The 17790-nt window shown below is 43.0% G+C and overlaps 1 protein-coding gene across 2 annotated transcripts in view; it reads left to right on the top strand.

Moving 5' to 3' along the window:
- Window positions 1–17790, top strand: part of LOC138471851 (collagen alpha-1(II) chain-like) — a 1536387-nt gene that overhangs the window by 835351 nt on the left and 683246 nt on the right. For both annotated transcript variants that reach the window (XM_069609694.1, XM_069609695.1), the window contains one exon: window positions 1724–2584. In XM_069609694.1, coding sequence (XP_069465795.1) covers window positions 1724–2584 — 861 coding nt within the window. The remainder of the gene's footprint in view (window positions 1–1723; window positions 2585–17790) is intronic.

Here is a 17790-nt window from a genome sequence, read left to right as displayed (position 1 = left end):
TTAAAGGGACATTATGGTTAAGTTGCGCTAGTAAAAACCTATCAAATTCAGTAAAAAACATTGTTAAAGGGACGTTATGGTTAAGTTGCGCTACTAAAAACCTATGAAATTCACTAAAAAAAATGTTGTTAACGGGACATTATGGTTCCAAGTAAAACTGAAAAACCCTTGAAATTCGCCAGTTATGGTAAGCTAAGCAACCATAACTCGCACCACCACTGTGCACTGCTAAGACTAACACCTAGGACATCAAAGATGACATCACAAATGTCATTGATGACATCACTGATGGCATCACATGTACATTTACTTTTCATGAAAACTCTGTAGAAGGTATTCTTATTATAATGTTGACCTAAAAGTGTCAAGGATCATTGGAATAAATATCAAGTGCTAATTAGTGCATTAAGCAATGCGTTGATATAAATAGCATTCCATTATGAAGTTCTATCCAGTATACTAAGGTACTCATGTAGAAACATAGGCATTGTGTGCCGCATACATGATGGAGGTGCAATATTCATAAGCTTGCCATGTTGAATAGTGAAATGATATTTGTTTTCTTATTAGAGTTTTGCGTACTGTGAAACATGTGATAAGTAGGTAATAAAACCCACTTACTACATAATTGCATTATTATAGACAAAACACAAAGAGACAACAACACATACATACATATATACACAAGGAAATTGAAGTAAGGAAAAAAGCAGCAGTAGTAGCAGAAAGTGTTCATAACCTAACTGATTACCTTTATGCAGAGAAATGATTGCTCTGTTTCAAAGCTGCTACTTACCCTATGCATATGTATCATTTAAATTCACTGGATCCTAAGGGAATTACTGTGAGAACATACTTGAAGGATAAGTCTACAAATATAGTATCTATTCAATTCCTGACTGTTACTGAAGAAAACCACGTGGCCTAGATATGTCAGTAAAGGAAAAAAGGGGGAGCCAGACATGTGATGTCATCAATGACATTTGTGATGTCATCTTTGATGTCCTCGGTGTTAGTCTTAGCAGTGCACAGTGGTGGCGCGAGTTATGATTGCTTAGCTTACCATAATTGGAGAATTTCAAGGGTTTTTCAATTTTACTTGCAGCCATAACATCCCGTTAAAAAGTTTCTTTTACTGAATTTGATAGGTTTTTACTAGCGCAACTTAACCATAACGTCCCTTTAACAACGTTTTTTTACTGATATATATATATCTTGTGTTGTGGCAATCCAATGGCCACAACCAAACAGCCCACTATAAAGAATCTCTGGGTGAAACCACTGAAGACTCATTTGTAGATCAGATTTCTAGGTGACATGAGATTGTCCATTTCCCAATCTGTTTAGGTAGGGCTGAAAATGGTTCCTTTATAAAAAAAATGATAATAATAATAATAATTAATATTTTTTTTCTGGGGTTTAGATGTTTAAATTTGCACTACTGTATCTTATCTCAGAGACATCTGATTGGTTATTGCTGACTGTTTGGTTTGTGGGTTGGGTTTGTCTCATTGCGGTCTCCTATAGGTACTGAGCAATATTCCCTCTGTGTTGGTTTATAGTTGTTCTTTTGGGGCAAGTCTACTTATACCAGTATGTAAAAATCCCATCATGGACACTGTTGCCTTATTATTGTCCTAAAATAAAAAAATTAATCCACTGACACTTCAAACTCACTGACACCACCTGCATACTCATGCTTTTACTGTTGTATCTCCTCTAGGACTCAAGGCTTACGGCCTCTGATTTGAATCGGACGCAGATTTCTACGTGGGATGCTCTTCATGGTAACGGCAGTAGCAGCAACGGTGACGGTGGACAGCACGTTGCTTCGGATTCCTCAGGCCACCTCGCTCCTGATGAGGACCTTCTGCTTTCCCTCCAAGAGGAAGGTTTTGAACTCTTTAACGCATCCTCCAGTAGAGTGGCGAGAGTTGGCACTGGGGTTCGTTCTGGAAGAGCTGATGGGTCATTTGACACTATTAGTTCTGTCGCCCCTTCTGCTGGAACGGTTCAGGGAGACAATCCAGATTTAGATGGCAATCGCATTTTGGGAGTCTCCTCCACTAAACGAAGCCATGTGCCTCTTAAGGCTGACCGGCCATCAAAGGTTGGCTTGGAGGACGAGAACATCACAATCGACAAAGTGACAGGGGACACGGCGTCCCGCAGGGGTTTTCTTCCCAGCAAACCAATCAATGGTATTATAGATCTGGATGCCGCATCTACCTTCACCAAAGCCTTCCTGGACACCAATGACATTTTCCCTCCTGCTGTTGCAGTGGGTCCCGGGCATTCGGTTACCCCAATCCCATCAGAGAAAGCATCAGCACCAATGGATGTGGGCATGACCACTTCACCTTTGGAACCTACACCCACTTCTAAAAGCCCCTTTGAACAAACACATGCTGTGACAGAGGCAAGAGTGTTACCAACCCTGCAGAGCAAAGGGGAAGGAAAGACAGTAGAAGATGGGAGCTCCCGTTCAGAACAGGAGAAGGACACTGCCACACCGGCGTTTGGGGAAGACCGACCTCCAGCCATCCCAGGGAAGCCAGGACTGCCAGGACCACAAGGCACACCAGTAAGTTTGTAGTTAGGGTTAATTGAATATTACCAAAGTATAATAAAATCAATGTGAGCACTGTATTACAACTGTATTAAAACCATCAAGAGACCACGATCCAACCAGGTACAAAAGCTTGTAATAAAGTGGCCATTCCACTGTTTGCGGTGCATGCACCTACCTCAGTTAAAACCATGTGCTAGGCCTGAGCTCAGAACAAGTCCTCAAAGATTCAGCATGCAGCAATAGGATAAGAGCTCTGCAATGGAACTGTGTTTACATCTGTGTGGCTTCTGAACATGGCCGTCTTGGAAGGCATGCAGCACATTGCTTGGGGATAGAGATAACCTGGGGTGGAGGGTGGGGGTGATGCATGCAGTGCACAAGGACCCACCCTAAAGCAGTGACTCTCTTTGCAAAGGGGCTTCATTAGATGTTGAGTCTCCCTATGGGAGATGCACGGTTCTCTTACATTCCAGCCCACCTCATTAATAAATATGGCCCCACCCATGTCTAAGTCCCAACCCATGTACATCATCACAACGTCAGTCCCTTCACGTATGGGTACATGGCTGAATATGTGGCACTTGGCATCAGAACAGTGCTCCCCAATGGTTCATCTATCCAAATCAAGAAATGACCCCCCTTCACTGCAGAGACCATCATATTCCCACTTTTAACAGATACTGCCACAAGCCCAAAGCCATCTCTACGACAAACCCTGCCTTATAAAAAGGTTATTATTCAATGCCCTTTAGGTCATCGATATCCTACGGTAAGCACAGAAAATGTTACCATCTCAGAGGCCGAAGGACATTCCAGTAATGAGAGCCTCAATTGATAAGCGGTAGCTCCCTGTATTGTTGTCACTGCTGCAGTACTAGCCTGACATGTACAAGCTATGTCAGACTATCTCATTTAACCACATGGAATATAGCAGAATTGATGAGAGCTGGTTACAATAAATCAGCAAATGCAACATTGTGTGTTTTCCAGAAACATGTGCTATGGATCATCTGTCCATTGAGGGTTATACAGATCTTCACATTTCAGCTATCAAAGGAATTAGGAGATGACCCAGCGGGGGCCTGATTACCCAGCGGGGGCCTGATTACCTGCATAGGCCTGTATTTGTGAGGAAGAGCACAGGTTCTAGAAAGCCCTGATCTTTTGGCCTTCGTGTTAGAAATCCACAGTGGCCTGTGCATTCTAATTTTGAGAGTGTATAACAGGGTCTCTTAGCGTGAGTACCCTACTGAATCTAGAGGTCCATCTTGAAACATGGTTGGAATTGTATATAAGCAAACAGAGAGTAAATTAGTTTAATTTGGGGGGATACTAATCTACAATTTGAAACGACTTCAGATATCTTTGAAGAAGAAGATACCTTTTGGGAAATACCAGACTTAAACGTTGCAAACTCAAAATAGAGCATGGTCAGGTGCTTGAAATGGCTCAGCTCTGGTCTGGGTGGCTCACAGGGTGCCCAATTTGTGACTTAATTCTGGTATTCCTGCCCCACCTACTTATAAAGCTTGGGACACCAGAGCCATAGTGATCATACATTGGTTAACTCTTTGGAACGGCTTGGCATTTAATCAATGTGAGGTTCTGGAGTAGCCTGAAAGTGACCATGACTCGGTTCCCTTATCACAGAACCTTGATTAAAGGGGAGTTCTGCACCCATTGACCAGAAGCCCGGCAGTACCATTACATTGTACAAGTAATCACAAATCTATACAATGGGACCATCTGACTTTAAAGGAATGGTTCGCCCAAAATTCTTTATTTCAAAAATAGATAGGCAATATAAAAAACAAACGATTGGCATTTTTTTTTTTTCGAAGTCCCTATGTAAAATTTTGAGCAATTCAAGCTCTATTTTGTAAAATGGATACCCGCCGCTGTGCTCGCTTTGGCTTTTGCGGCACTAATGAAGGAAAAGCCAGCCAGCTGTAGTAAACAAAAGCTACCACTGGGTGGCTTTTCCTTCATTGGTACAGGGACACGGAGGAAGCGGACAGAGACTACAGGCAGAAAAGCTGCAGCTGCATCTCGGTAAGTGCTATTTTTTTAATAGCCGGAGGAGCCTGAGAAACTTAGAAAGAAAAACCGCAGCGTTTTCAAACACAATAACGTTGTATTTATGTTTGCGGTTGCTTCAAAAGCGACTGCAAACATGAACACAACGTTTTTAAAGCTGCGGTTTTGCACCTCCAGCCCGGAAAACTTAGGGAAAAAAACGCAGCTAGTGCTTATTTAAGTGTTCCTGAATTAGAATGGCACCAACATTTGAGCTCTCCTCCTTATAAAGAAGCAAGGGACTGTATTATTTTACATCTCCCCACCACTAACATTGCTGCCCCAAAGCAACAATAGGCACCTTTCTCTTTATAGACAAAGAGATATTATAAGTCGCTATTTGCACGCAGAAATCCCGGCCTGTCGGCCCCAGGACCAGACCAGGTCACTATAGACACTTTATATAAATACAAACGTATTTGGGCAGTGACCTCTAAGTAAATTATTTACCGCCCTTCTTACAATGGGTCACTCAGTTACAGCTTCAGTCGATCGCCATTTATGAGCAGGGGGTAGAGAATCCTACGCCAACTACCAACACTCACTCATCTGGATTAAACAGCAAAGGTTTATGGAACAGTGTTATGAGGGTGCACGAGGACTGAATGACTGCACACCAAGTTATTTCTCATCTTCAAACTGTCTTCCAAAGGGGGATTGACCTGATGGCTGTGTCTGCCGCAGTTCCAAGGACAGTATTATGGTAGACACTGAAGGAAATGAAGATGCCTGGCCCATGCTGCAAGCGATTGTAATGTTATACATTGATAACACTCTCAGTTAGTTGGGGCCTTGGAGGCAGGAAGACCCTTCCTTTTCCAGTAGAGAAAGGAGTAAGACAGGGTGTGCTTTGGCCTCTGCCCTATTCTATTTAATCATAAATGAGCTCACTTTTGAAATGGCCACAATGAAAGAAGACACTCCTTAAATGACTCACCCGCGAGCATTTGATTGTTCGCAGCCAATGCCGTTTTCATATCCAAGACACCCTCTGGTTTAAAGAAACAGTTACTTTTATTCAGTGACATTGTACATGTACATTTAAAGATTTGGAAATTAACTATCATTAAACAAAGGTATTATCCTTCCTGGGAAATACAACAATCAGGACAAACTGGATCCTTAGTGGGTTTGATGCATATGAGCTTTACTCTTTTGACTGTTTATATATCAGGCTTTGCCAGAGAGATGTTATCAAACATATACACAAGTGTAATACTGTTTTAATGAAAAACTCAGCTTTGATTTTAAAGTTAGAACGTCCGCAATCGAACAAGATAGTGGGACCGACGCGTAAAGGTTACAAAGGGCAGGCTTCGCTCATCTTTTTATGGTGATGAAATTTGGGGATACACCCAAGCATAAGCCATAAATTGTAACAAAAAGCACATTTCTGAAAAAGCCATTGAGGATAACTGTTGTCGGCTTCAAACCCAGCACTTCCTTTTGAGTCAGGCTGCATTTCAATAGATGCATTGGTTCAGGGAATTCACCTGAACCTGGTGTCTATAAAGTAGCACAGGATGATATTCTAAAGCGGTGGGGGGAGGGGCATGGGCGTCGCTTGGATTTGCCCTGGTTTAGGTCTGTAAGAGACCCCTTGAGATTGGTCTCTTGCATTCCTGGGATAACTCGAGCACTATCTGTGCCGATTGTGAAATAAATGTATACATCTTGGTGGTAAGCAGAGGCCTTGCCTTGCACCTTTTCTGACAGTGCTCAGTTTCCAAATATTGGCAATACAAATGAAACATGGCTTTAGGCCGTATTTGGATCGAATTCATGATCCCCAGACAAAAAGATGTACTGTAGAAATTGATCTGGGTATCCTACTTGTCAAGAAGTGGTACTCGGAGGCTTCGGATCTATGCCCGCTTACAAACATTATAAAGAATCAGTAAAGGATTGATTGTTCCTGTGCCATTCCTGCAAAAGAAACCTTATCCCAGTCTAAGACACTATAGGGTGGAGAATTTGTAGCATGCTCTTTCCTTCTGAAGATCTGAAGTCATACTTAGGTCCTCTTTGCTGTTTCTACTTTTCTCTTGTCCGTGTCTGGCAGCGCAGAAGGCTATTTATTCTCAGATAAGAGGACTGTCTTTAGGAGCTTTATGTTTTATACATGATTGTACGTTTTTCGCTTTTATGGAAAATCTGTTTATATTTCTGAGAGATTCTGTGGGGTGATGAGGCAGCTCCAATAGTACTACTCTGTGAGCAGAGAATACTATTCATTTAATTTTAAGTACTATGTATTTTAATATTAATTAACCTGTTCATGATTGGGGTGAATAGTTGTTGTGAATGCAGCAGAATTCGTGTTTCACCAATAAGTAGAACTATGCTATAATTCATACAAAGATTAATGCCGAGGTCTAGCTCGGTATGTATTGCTTTTAAATAGTTTTGCAATGTTGTAATGTCTTTTGTAATTATAATATGTGATCTATTATATTGTGGAGTATTGTATTTGGCTTCTATGACACACATTGAAATACGGTTTAATGAATTCATTGATATAGTTACATATATATGTATTTACATATATATCTATAAACCTAGATCAGATGGAATAGCATTGACTTGTTTGAAGGAAGGTGGGATTAACTGAGAAGCGTACTGGCGTTGCTGCAGTGACGGTCTTATCATTTACCCTCCTATATCCCAAACTCTTATTAGCTATGCAATATTTTCAAGGTGTCTGTGGCACACACAACTCTTCTCACCAAAAACATTCTGAAGCATAGCGTGACCCAACTAGGCAATGGACCTGGAAGCAACAAGCTGCAATAATTCATCCAGAAACATCTTAAGCAGATAAAGTGGGCACTCTGTAAAGATAAATCGGATCATGATACTGAAGCTGCACTGTCAGTAACAGCATAGACATGCATGGGATCCTGACTGGGGGCGGGGAAATACCTACTAAAAGGTAATTCTTTAAGAAAAAGGAAGAGTTGTACGTTTTCTTACTAGGCCTTAGGACACCCCATACGACCCATACCCTATTAGAATATGGCGCCTAGAACCACAGAGCCCTCTAAGCATCCTGGTTTATTTATTGGATTTGTAGAAGCACTGAATGCAGGTGTGCATTAACGTCAGGGCACAATATCAGGGGAAATCATAGATAAAAGGGAGGAACACAAAAGGGAGTGACTACAGAAAAAAACATATTGGGCGCAATATAAAGGCTTTAGAGTAATAAATATGAAATATATTTCTGATCCACAATAACTTAGCCCTGGGAGTCAGCCGGTGGTCACAGGGAGGTGGATCTGGGACAGTCATCTGAGTCACTCCAGATGATTATGTATGTAATGAGTGTAGATGAGGGGTGATTAAAAAGGAAAGTGGAAAGCCAAACCTTCTGGTTTAAATGAAAATCACACAACCATTGACTACAAGCCTTATCCTTGCATAATAACCTACGTGTTTCAGTAGCTAGCAGAGCCCGAATCGTGCAAATCCTGGTGGTCAAAGTGTTAATGTCAAATACCCGACTTACCCCTTGCAGGCCAGGATCTTGGAGCCTGATATTCTCTAGGAGCCACAGGCGAGAATGCCAGGAACCCTCATCCTGGGAAACAAGACCTAATTGGTGAGTTCTAAAACACCTAGCCAATCCCGTCTCCCAAGGTGGAGGCGGCTTATGTGGTGCACCCCTCTATGGGTTCCTGACAACCTGCACCTGGAGCTGCACATTGACTGGAAATCAACAGAATGTCAATAATCAAATCAGTGACAAGTATATGTTATTCGCTTAATGTAAAAGAAGTACCTGAAATCGCAGAGCCTGGGTAGTAACCATAAACTCCCAAATGGACGTTGTGTTGAAGTTACACAAGACAGAACAAGAACTTCATAACAAAACAAGTAACAAATCTCTGTATACCTAGAAAAAGGGGTCAGCAGGATGTCTCTTGATACAAAATTTGCAAGGCACTGATCCGTGCCTTGGCAGTTCTTTTATACTCTAACAAATATGTGATATACGTTCCCATGTTCTCATGGGAACGTCCCGGTGGCCATCTTGGATGAGGCCTGTATGTCTTACCATAGTGGCCATCTCAAAGAGAGTTAGTACAACGTGTGGACTCTGAGCAGTGACCGTTCGGTCTCCCTGTTGAGGCTGAACCCCATGGAGACTCAGATCTCGGACTTGTCATCTGAGGGGGAGAGAGCCTGCCCATCCAGCTGGGTCCTGAGTGCTACGAACCACTGACACCATGTAACGTTGGGTCCATCATGGCTGCCAGAATCTACTCGGCAGTAGCGGGGCATGAGATAAGGGGTGATGTGGGATACTAACAGCACGTCCCCCTCTAGGTCTCCCTTCCGGCACCAGGAATTCCCTGGGTTTCCCTGGTTGATTGGTATGAAGTAAACGTCACAATCTGTGGGCATTTACGTCTTTAGCAGGGACCTAGGATCTGTCTTCAGGTCCATACCCATTCCAATCAGCAAAATACTCAATCCTATTCCTGTAGCATCTGGAATCCAGGATCTTAGTGATCTCATATTCTTCCTCTGGTCCCAGCGGTGGAGGCACAGAGCTTAACCAATCAGGGAATGTATATGAGTGTGTTACAGGTTTTAAGAGAGAAAGATGAAAAACAGTATGTATTTTATAGGTAGGAGGAAGGGTTAGCTTCACTGCTCCAGGATTAATGATCTTCTCTACAGAGGAGGATCCTCTTTATATCTAGGTTTTAGCTCTTGAGGGCAGGCGTGGATATGAAGATACTTGGTAGAAAGACAGACTGTGTCCTCTGGAGTCTACATGGGACTGGTTTTTCTCTTTGTGCCTGAAAATCTCTTGGCAGTGACTTGAGCTTGGGTTAGATGATGTGCTTTTTGGGCACCTCTGTGACGTCTTCTGATGCTTTCCTGAACTGCTGGTAGTGAAGGTATGTAAACAGTACTGCTAAGCAAGAACACTGGATGATATCTGAAGGTGACATTATAAGGGGTGCCTTGTAGAGAAACACGATGTGCATCATTATATGCCAATTCCGCTCGGGGCAATAAGGAGACAGTTATCTGGGTATTCTGTGGAGTAGCAATGCAAATATTGACCAATGGTCTGATTGACCTTCTCCGTTTGGCCATCACTTTGGGGTTGATACGCAGTGGAAAAATGTACATGTGCTCCCAGGGTCTTGGTAATTGACTTCAAGAACGTTGAGAAAAGTTTTTATTTTAAGCACGGCTCAATTCTTCCTAGCTTAAAGAAATCTTCTCTGGATCTTTCTCTACATGCACATTTTCGTCCAATTTCTTTTCTTCCTTTTCTTCCTAAACTGCTCGATCATCTTGTTTATTGTCAGGTCTCAACATTCTATTCTCCCTTGCTTTCAATCAGGTTTGCGTCCTCTTCACTCAACAGAGAGTGCTCTTCTCTCTGTTTATGATTCTCTTCTTTCTGCTTGTTATTCGAATAATTCTTCTTTGCTTATTCTATTGGATTTGTCATCTGCTTTCAACACAGTGGATCATAACTTACTCCTTACTTCTCTTCCTTCTTTTGTTTTTTCTGGTTCTGTTATCTTGGTTTCGCTCCTATCTATCTAATCACACATATTCAGTTTCCTGGGCTGGCACCTTCTAACACTTTACCTCCTCTTCATGGTTTTCTTCAGGGCTCTGTTCTTCGACCTTTTCTCTTTCTCTTTACACTTCTCCTCTAGCAGCTATCATCTCGTCTTTTGGTATCTCCCATCATTTTTATGTGGACGATACTCAACTCTTCTTGTCCTTTTCTTATTTTACATCTTCTATGCATAATAATCTTGCTTCTTGTTTTACAGACATCAAAACTTGGATTTCTGATCATTTTCTTGTTTTGAATGCAGTGCTAATGTGTCTTGTTCAGCGCTTTGGCGTAAAGCGTTATATAAATTTGAAATAAAATACAAAACCAAAATACATTGGTCCTTAAATGTGGAGTGTATTCCATGAATATTAATCAAAAGTAGCCAAGGTACCCAGTTAAAGAATCTGTCTGTATAGCCATATGTCTGTATGTATAACTATGTAAGCTATGCCATGTACTGCGCGCTCTCCCCTCTTTATTATACTGTAATTGCTAAATAGCTATACATGGTCAAGAATAAGCTTGATAAGATTCAGTTGAGAGTGGTTGTTGATAACATAAAATGTCAGCAAAACAAATGTTATGATTATTTATTGCTCAAGTTGTCAACCGACACGTGTTTCGACTTCTGTCATTCTCAAGGCTAAATTCATCTGAATCTACTGGTAGATTAACGTGGATTAACTTCACAACCCTTTTAGTCCTAATTGGTAATCAGTATTCATGTCAAATGGAATGTTCCATACCACTGTGTAACTTCAGGCAAATGTACTTTGTGTACCTCGGTCTGACTCAGCATTCATATATTAGCGGAGTGTGTTTAGAAGCTTTGTCAAGCTATTTATCCTTATAATCAGGGCTCGATCCCTACATTGTGGTGTTCGGTGCAGCTTAATCCCGCTTAAGTATCACTAGGTGAGCATAGCGCACCTGTACAGGCCGTCTACCCGCATTTCTTTAACTTATTCTGTCTGTATGTATATATTGTCATCTGTAGGCAGGAGCGGTACACACAGTCACTGGTGTATACGGTTCTCTAAAGGATTTATTTTAAGAGTAAGAATTGCAGAACAAAGTAAAAGGAAACACAGCATCAAGAAGCCTCTTTGGTGTTGGACTTTCCCAGAGTTGTCTAGTCCCAGCAGCTCTATGCTGAACCTCAAAAATTCTCCCCTTTCTCCTGGTCTCCCTTTAGTCAAATTTAACACAACTTGAATGAAGTCCTAGTCACTTTCTAAATGATGTATTGGTGGATGGCATACAGGATAGGAATAACTTAATGGAAGATAATCCTCAACAAAACTGTGCAAGGTATCATGAGCAACACAAGGTCCATGATGAGGTACCTAATCTAAAGGACCAGAGGGCCTAGGCCATCCCTAGCCTTAACTTATTCTTAAAGGACAGTAGATGTTCAAAGGCCATACCTAGTCTCGCAAAGCAAGACGGTGCCCAGGCAGCTTCCCAGGACGATGCTCTGCCAACCCACAACCACATGGAATGCCGTGCCCTTGCACAGTTTTTGCAAAATTCTATGTATCTTGTCATGGATGGGTCTTGGTCCAGACTGTGGTTGTGACCCTGACTAGTCCTGGAACTGATGTTGTCTGATGATAATGAGGTCTGGACCACAAAGGAATGAAGCACCAGGGCAGGAGTCTGCAACCTTTGGCTCTCCAGATGTTTTGGACTACAAATTCCATCAGTCTTAACCAGCATTATCAATGAGGAGGTGCCATAGGAAATATAGTCCAAAACATCTTGAGAGACGCAGGTTACAGAGCCCTGCCTTAGGGGGATTTGCGGCTTGAGCAAGTGTAGGTATTCCCTCCCTACATGGATAGAATGTACTTGCCCTCTACCCAGGTGTATTCCCACTTAGCAAGCCTCTTTTCTTTTATCTGGACTAGCAGTATTGCATTTTGCACCAAGGCTTGGACTACAGCTCCCAGCTAGCTCATTTCCCACTATGTCACTTTCTATAGTCTTAATCCAATACTGTTAAGGATTTCCTAGCAACCTGTCCCTGCCATATGACTAGATTATTCTTCAGCTTACCTGCGTCCCTAGCTTTCTCCCAGCTATGGCTCCACAAGTCTAGCCTCTTCCTTCTTTTCCACTGGCTTTCAAATAGGCCTTTTCTTCATGGTACAGCCCTGAACCTTCCCTCTCTGGCTTCAGCACTGCTCGGTCCCCAGTCTCCTTCCTCTGAATTATTTCCTCTTCTCTCTTTCAGGAACACCATCTTACCTCAAAATGTGGCACGCTCCTAGTGTGGAGCTTCCTGCCTTTTCTTTATATATATGTCTAAATTGGGACATTGATTCAGCACTTGTTCCAATTGGTCGCTATGTTTCCCTGATTGTGGCTCTGTAACTGGTCCTTCCAAATCGGGTTCACCTCCTTCCCATGTATTCCTTTCTCCACAGGAACCAGTTTTATGAGTTCCTATTCCTTCCCTTGATGTTACTTTCATCTGCATAAAGGCCAGCGAAACCAAGAAGTGCCGTTGCCATCCTTCAGTCAGGCAGATTCAAGATGGCATCCAAACGTCTCTGTACTACTTTTTATAGTCTCCCCTGACTGGAAGGGTGGTGTGTGGTCCATGAGCCAGCTTATAAGCTGCAAAGGGCTTTTACTGTGTATTTATTTTCTTGAGCATATGTGTCTGTTTGGAGTGATCTCACGCCACGATTCATTGGATCATCATTCTACGTTTATGGGAGCATGTTCACTGGTAGGTTCTTGATCCTGGCTTGTGCCCTGTCTCTGCTGAACAGTTTTTTCTCAAAAGCATGCAAGTGACTTTACTGCTTTTTAAGGATCCCTCACTGCCCTCCATTTGGTCTGTCTGGGCAGGTATCCCTTGCTACCATTCACATGGTGCGTGTATCACGTCATAACCCCCTGATGCCCAGGACACCCTCAACGAACAGCTAAAAGAGCTTTGGGGCATCCACAGTTTACCATGTCCATGGGTTGCACAATGGAGGGGGTGGCTTATCTTGTTGTTCCCCAAGATCCTCTAGCCCCCAATCAGGGCTTCTAATCAAGCGGCCTTGTCACAATATATGTATGCATGCAGGATTTTATTTAGCACTTAATACTGCATTCAAACTGTTTCATGGTGCTAAGGAGATAATGGGGCAAATGAATATGCAGGTACCACCTATTTCCCCTATTCAAGTACCAATTCCTGCCCCTACTCCTCACCATTACCGTACAGGTGAGAAACGCTACCAGCTGAGTCAGCCATACCACCCCATGAGTCTATGGGTGAGAGACAAAATAAACTAAGGGAAGATTCCAAGAAACAATACCTTAAACAGCCACTATGCATGCCTCTGCCATAATGAATTAGTATGGTTGTGTGACATTAGTAGGGATTATAGTTAGATAGCAGAAAGCGCAAGTAGTGTGCTGTATATAGCATAGAAGGGAGGAGGATTTCGAAATACCAAGAGAGGGACACATTACACTGATAGGGCAGATGGAATTATAGGCAGGTTAGATGCAGCAGCATACACGGGCAGGCAAGCCAATGTATGGCAGATGCACAAGGTAACATGAACAGACACGAATATAGGTCACCAACATGGAGAGGAGAAGCGCAGAAGTACAACCATTTTTTTCAGCGTGGAGGCCGCAGCAGGCCTTTGAGTTAATAAGGCCTCAGACAAGATGCTGAATTCATAAAAACACATTTATTTTATAAGATTTGAAGATTCCCAGACAGTAGTTCATAGCAAGCACCAAGGTCAGAGGCATGGAAGGGAGTAATAGATGTAGAGAACGGAAGGACGAGTCAACGGTTCTCAGGATTCAAAGTAGTTGGCACCCAAGTTAATTAAGTTACAATAAGAGCACAAACAGCCATTGATGTCCAGATGCGTGAGATCAGTATGCCAAAAGACCCTATAGCAGATAGATGAAGGGTGTCCTCAGTTGTCAATATGCACGTTAGAATTAGCTAAAAGCCTCGTAAATAGGGAAAAATGTATTCTCCAACATGGTCCCCTAACACGTGACTAAGACATGAAGAACACTAGCTCGTCATTATGGGCCACGTACAGATAAGACACCTGCTTAAACTCCCTAGAACACACACAGAAATGAGATTATGCACAAGGCCAAATACAAAGGAACAGATAGGCCACATGGCCTGGGAATGATGGGAAGTACTTTTAATTGGAATCAGTGCAGTCCATGGACTTCTCTCTCCCCCTACCCTATGTGTCGCTCATATTTTGACATCTTATCAAAGTATTTAAGGTCGATGAGTAAAGAGCCAACCAATAGAAATCCCTTGGGTTTCTCAGGCTTCCGTAACCTGAATAGCTTTTCCATTGAATTTTCACAACATTCGTATTACTCTCACCCCTGCCCCCTTTTATAGGGTATTTGCACACTTGGCTTTCTCAGGCTCTCATAAACGGTATGTGTTCCCCAGCTATTATTCTAAATCTCTGTAACTTGTAGTGGTATGTCTTCCATCGGGTTTTTTGGCTCCCAAAACCTTGTTGGCTTTGCCTGTGACTATAGATCTCTGTAGCAACGGTCTGACGTGCACAGAGCTCGGGGATCTGGGCTGCCTCATACGGTCTGGTCTCGGCATCTGTTACCAGCCACCTGGGCCATAACTTGTCAGGCTTGGTTGTGCCACCAGACGAGACAGGTATCTTTCCGTCTCTGCTCTCGTTCCAATCTAGGCTTCTAGGTCAGATTGAATGGCAAACCATTCGGCATTCGATTAGCATCTTCCTCGCCTTTGCGTAGCAGTCCCAGTGCCTCTGTAGGAGTCTCCCTTTTCTTTACAATCTGTCCTGTTCTTATATACGTCACAAACAATTTGAACAGTGTCCTTCTTCATTGACCATTACATTCAGGCGGTGTTCAGCATTGTCTGTTGCCAAGGGCGGTAAAGAAGGATCTTTATAAAATACTGTGGTTGCAGGAGATATACGAGTCTTTTCCATATTCATATATGCAGACATAGTAGTTTGGACATGGAGTTCCATTCTGGAATGGGAGTCATTGTCCCCAAGAGGGGAGTCACTCCAGTGAGGTCCCACTGGCCCAAGCTCCTAGGGAGGGTCTTGTATCATGGGCTCACCTCCCTAGCCTCAAAGAGGATGGCTCCCCTGTAGGGAGAAGGGACGAATTATCCAGATTCATCACATTAAGTAGAAGAGAGTTAAAGCCAGTGGATAGAGCCGCAGAAAGAGAGGCAAGGTTGAAGTCACCAATAACAGTGAGGTGGTGATCAGGAGGGAGAGAGTTAATTAGTTGGGGGATGTGGTTGAAGAATTGACCTACTGGACCAGGTGACAAGTAGAGAGAGATAATATGTATGCCATAGGGGGCAGTGATTGTAGAAATGGTGTATTCTAATGAGGGGAGAATTAGCAGGAGATAGGGGAGTAGGAGAGCTAGGATGTTTAGAGAATAAAAACAGTCCTACACCACCACACCTGCCAGTGGGGAGGCGAGTGTGAGTGAAGATGTAGGCAGGGTCATGAAGGCAGCAAGGGTTGCTGAGAATTCAGAGGTAAAAGAGGTTTTGTTGCAGACAGACTGTGCATTCCAAAGAGCAATTGAAAGATAGTGAGATGTAGAAGCATAGCAACATTGTGTATGGGAGGTAGAGAGGCACTGGGGGTAGATCCGAGTAGAAGAAGTGTAATGGAAGTTAGACTTGGAGTAGGTTTTGTGAATAGAACGAGTAGCGGAGCGAGAAGAGAGGTGGCGTTGAGGAGAAGAGATGATAGGGATGTTGAGAAAATGGAGATGGTTCCGAGCAGACGAGAGTGAAGAGAGCAGTAGGAGGGAAGGGAAGAGATAGCATGAGATGTGCATGGCGAGGGTGAAGATGAGAAGCAATAAAGGATACTTGCAGGCAGTGGTCGAAGTGGATGAAAAGAAGTAGTGGAACTATGTTCCCTAGTGGTCTGCCCCCACTTCTCACAAACCCCATCACCACGCCCCCTCCCACGCACAATACAAACCCCCAAACAGATGCATCTGCTGTTTAAGGGAACCTGCAGTGCACTGAAAGTGCACGTTTCAAATTCTTCCTGCACATTTATTTTTAAACAAAACCATTCCAGAATGTTCTTTTTAAATAAAAGTTTAGGAACAGTAAAAACGTAATTTAAAAAAGTAGAGGAGCACTGCTTCCAACCGCTCCCGCCCACTTCGACCACTGCTTACAGGCAAGTAGCAGGACACAGCAAAGCAAAGGCTCCTTGGTGAAGAAGCAAAGAGGCTGGCCAATGGCTTGTCTTCTCCCTTCACTATTCCGGCCTTGGTTGGACGCCCATGGGATGTTCAGAAGGGATGACACACGCTCTTGTCACTTGATCACCTACTGCATTACTGGGTGGTCTCTCTGATATTGTCCCTGGTGTTTCTGGAATGAGGAGATTTCTTACTGATTGGTGTTCCGAGAGGAGCCTCTTGTGGCCTTCAGCTGGAGATAGGGCTTATCCAAGATGACCGCAGGAAGTGATGTAACCAATCCAAGATGGCCTCAGAAAGTGATGTCACTAATCCCAGGTGACCTCTGGAAGTGACGGTCCAGGCAGAAATTGAAGCCAAAAACCAGATGATGAGAGTGTGTGTCATCCCTTCTGATCGCCTACTCCATCAGTGGTGGGTCTCTATGGTATTGTGCCTGGTGTGTGCATGGTATGCAGTTGTAGAGGAGCAGGTGGACGCATGTTGCCTAGCTCCCGCCCCTTCACCACTGTCTTACTGGAACAGCAGGAGAAGGGCTATATGTGGGACTCCATGTGTTATGTCTATACCTCATTGAGTGTACGAAAGACGATATGCAATCAGGCAACCATACCGAATATACCCTTGTACTGAAAGAGTGGAAGGATGTCATAAAGAAAATATATGAGGACATACTGAAACAATATGAAAACACTAAAGAGTAACAATGTATCTGAGTAACAATGTGACAAGAGAAAAATGTTTGCAATGATAAAGTAATCATATGAAAAGAAGATGAAGTAACTTGCTAACCAATAAGTGTAAATACAAAGTAACACAAGGTAGATGAGACATATAGAACTTTTCTATAAGAGGAAAATATAACGTGGCAAGGATGGACATGATAGGACAATGGACTTCGGCTTGTGTTAAGAAACAATCCAGCTACCTCACAAACAGACCAGAGGTGCAGAGTCAGGAGACGTTAGAGAATTATCTTTGTGTGCACAATAAAGAGGAGTTTAGGTTGGCCTGTGATCAAGGATGCTATTTCAGGGAATAATTGCAAAGCACATAGGGAGGCAGACGGATAAGCCATGGACGTGAGAAATATTTCTCTTAGATTAAAAAGGAAGAAAACATTTGCAAGAGCCAAGTATAGGACAATGGATAAGGCTCCTACAAGATGGTGTGAGGAAGTCTCTAGAGTCTAAGAGGAGCAATGACACCCAGCACACATACATCAAATAGCAATGAACAGGAGGTTGAAATTTACAAATGTGCGGTCTCCACACCCATGATTAAGCAGTCGAAATCAGGTACTATTCAT

This window comes from Ambystoma mexicanum, chromosome 8 (assembly GCF_040938575.1).
Source record: "Ambystoma mexicanum isolate Mex_15411 chromosome 8, UKY_AmexF1_1, whole genome shotgun sequence".
Classification (NCBI taxonomy): Eukaryota; Metazoa; Chordata; class Amphibia; order Caudata; family Ambystomatidae; genus Ambystoma; species Ambystoma mexicanum.
This window is presented reverse-complemented; position numbering and strand designations above follow the sequence as displayed.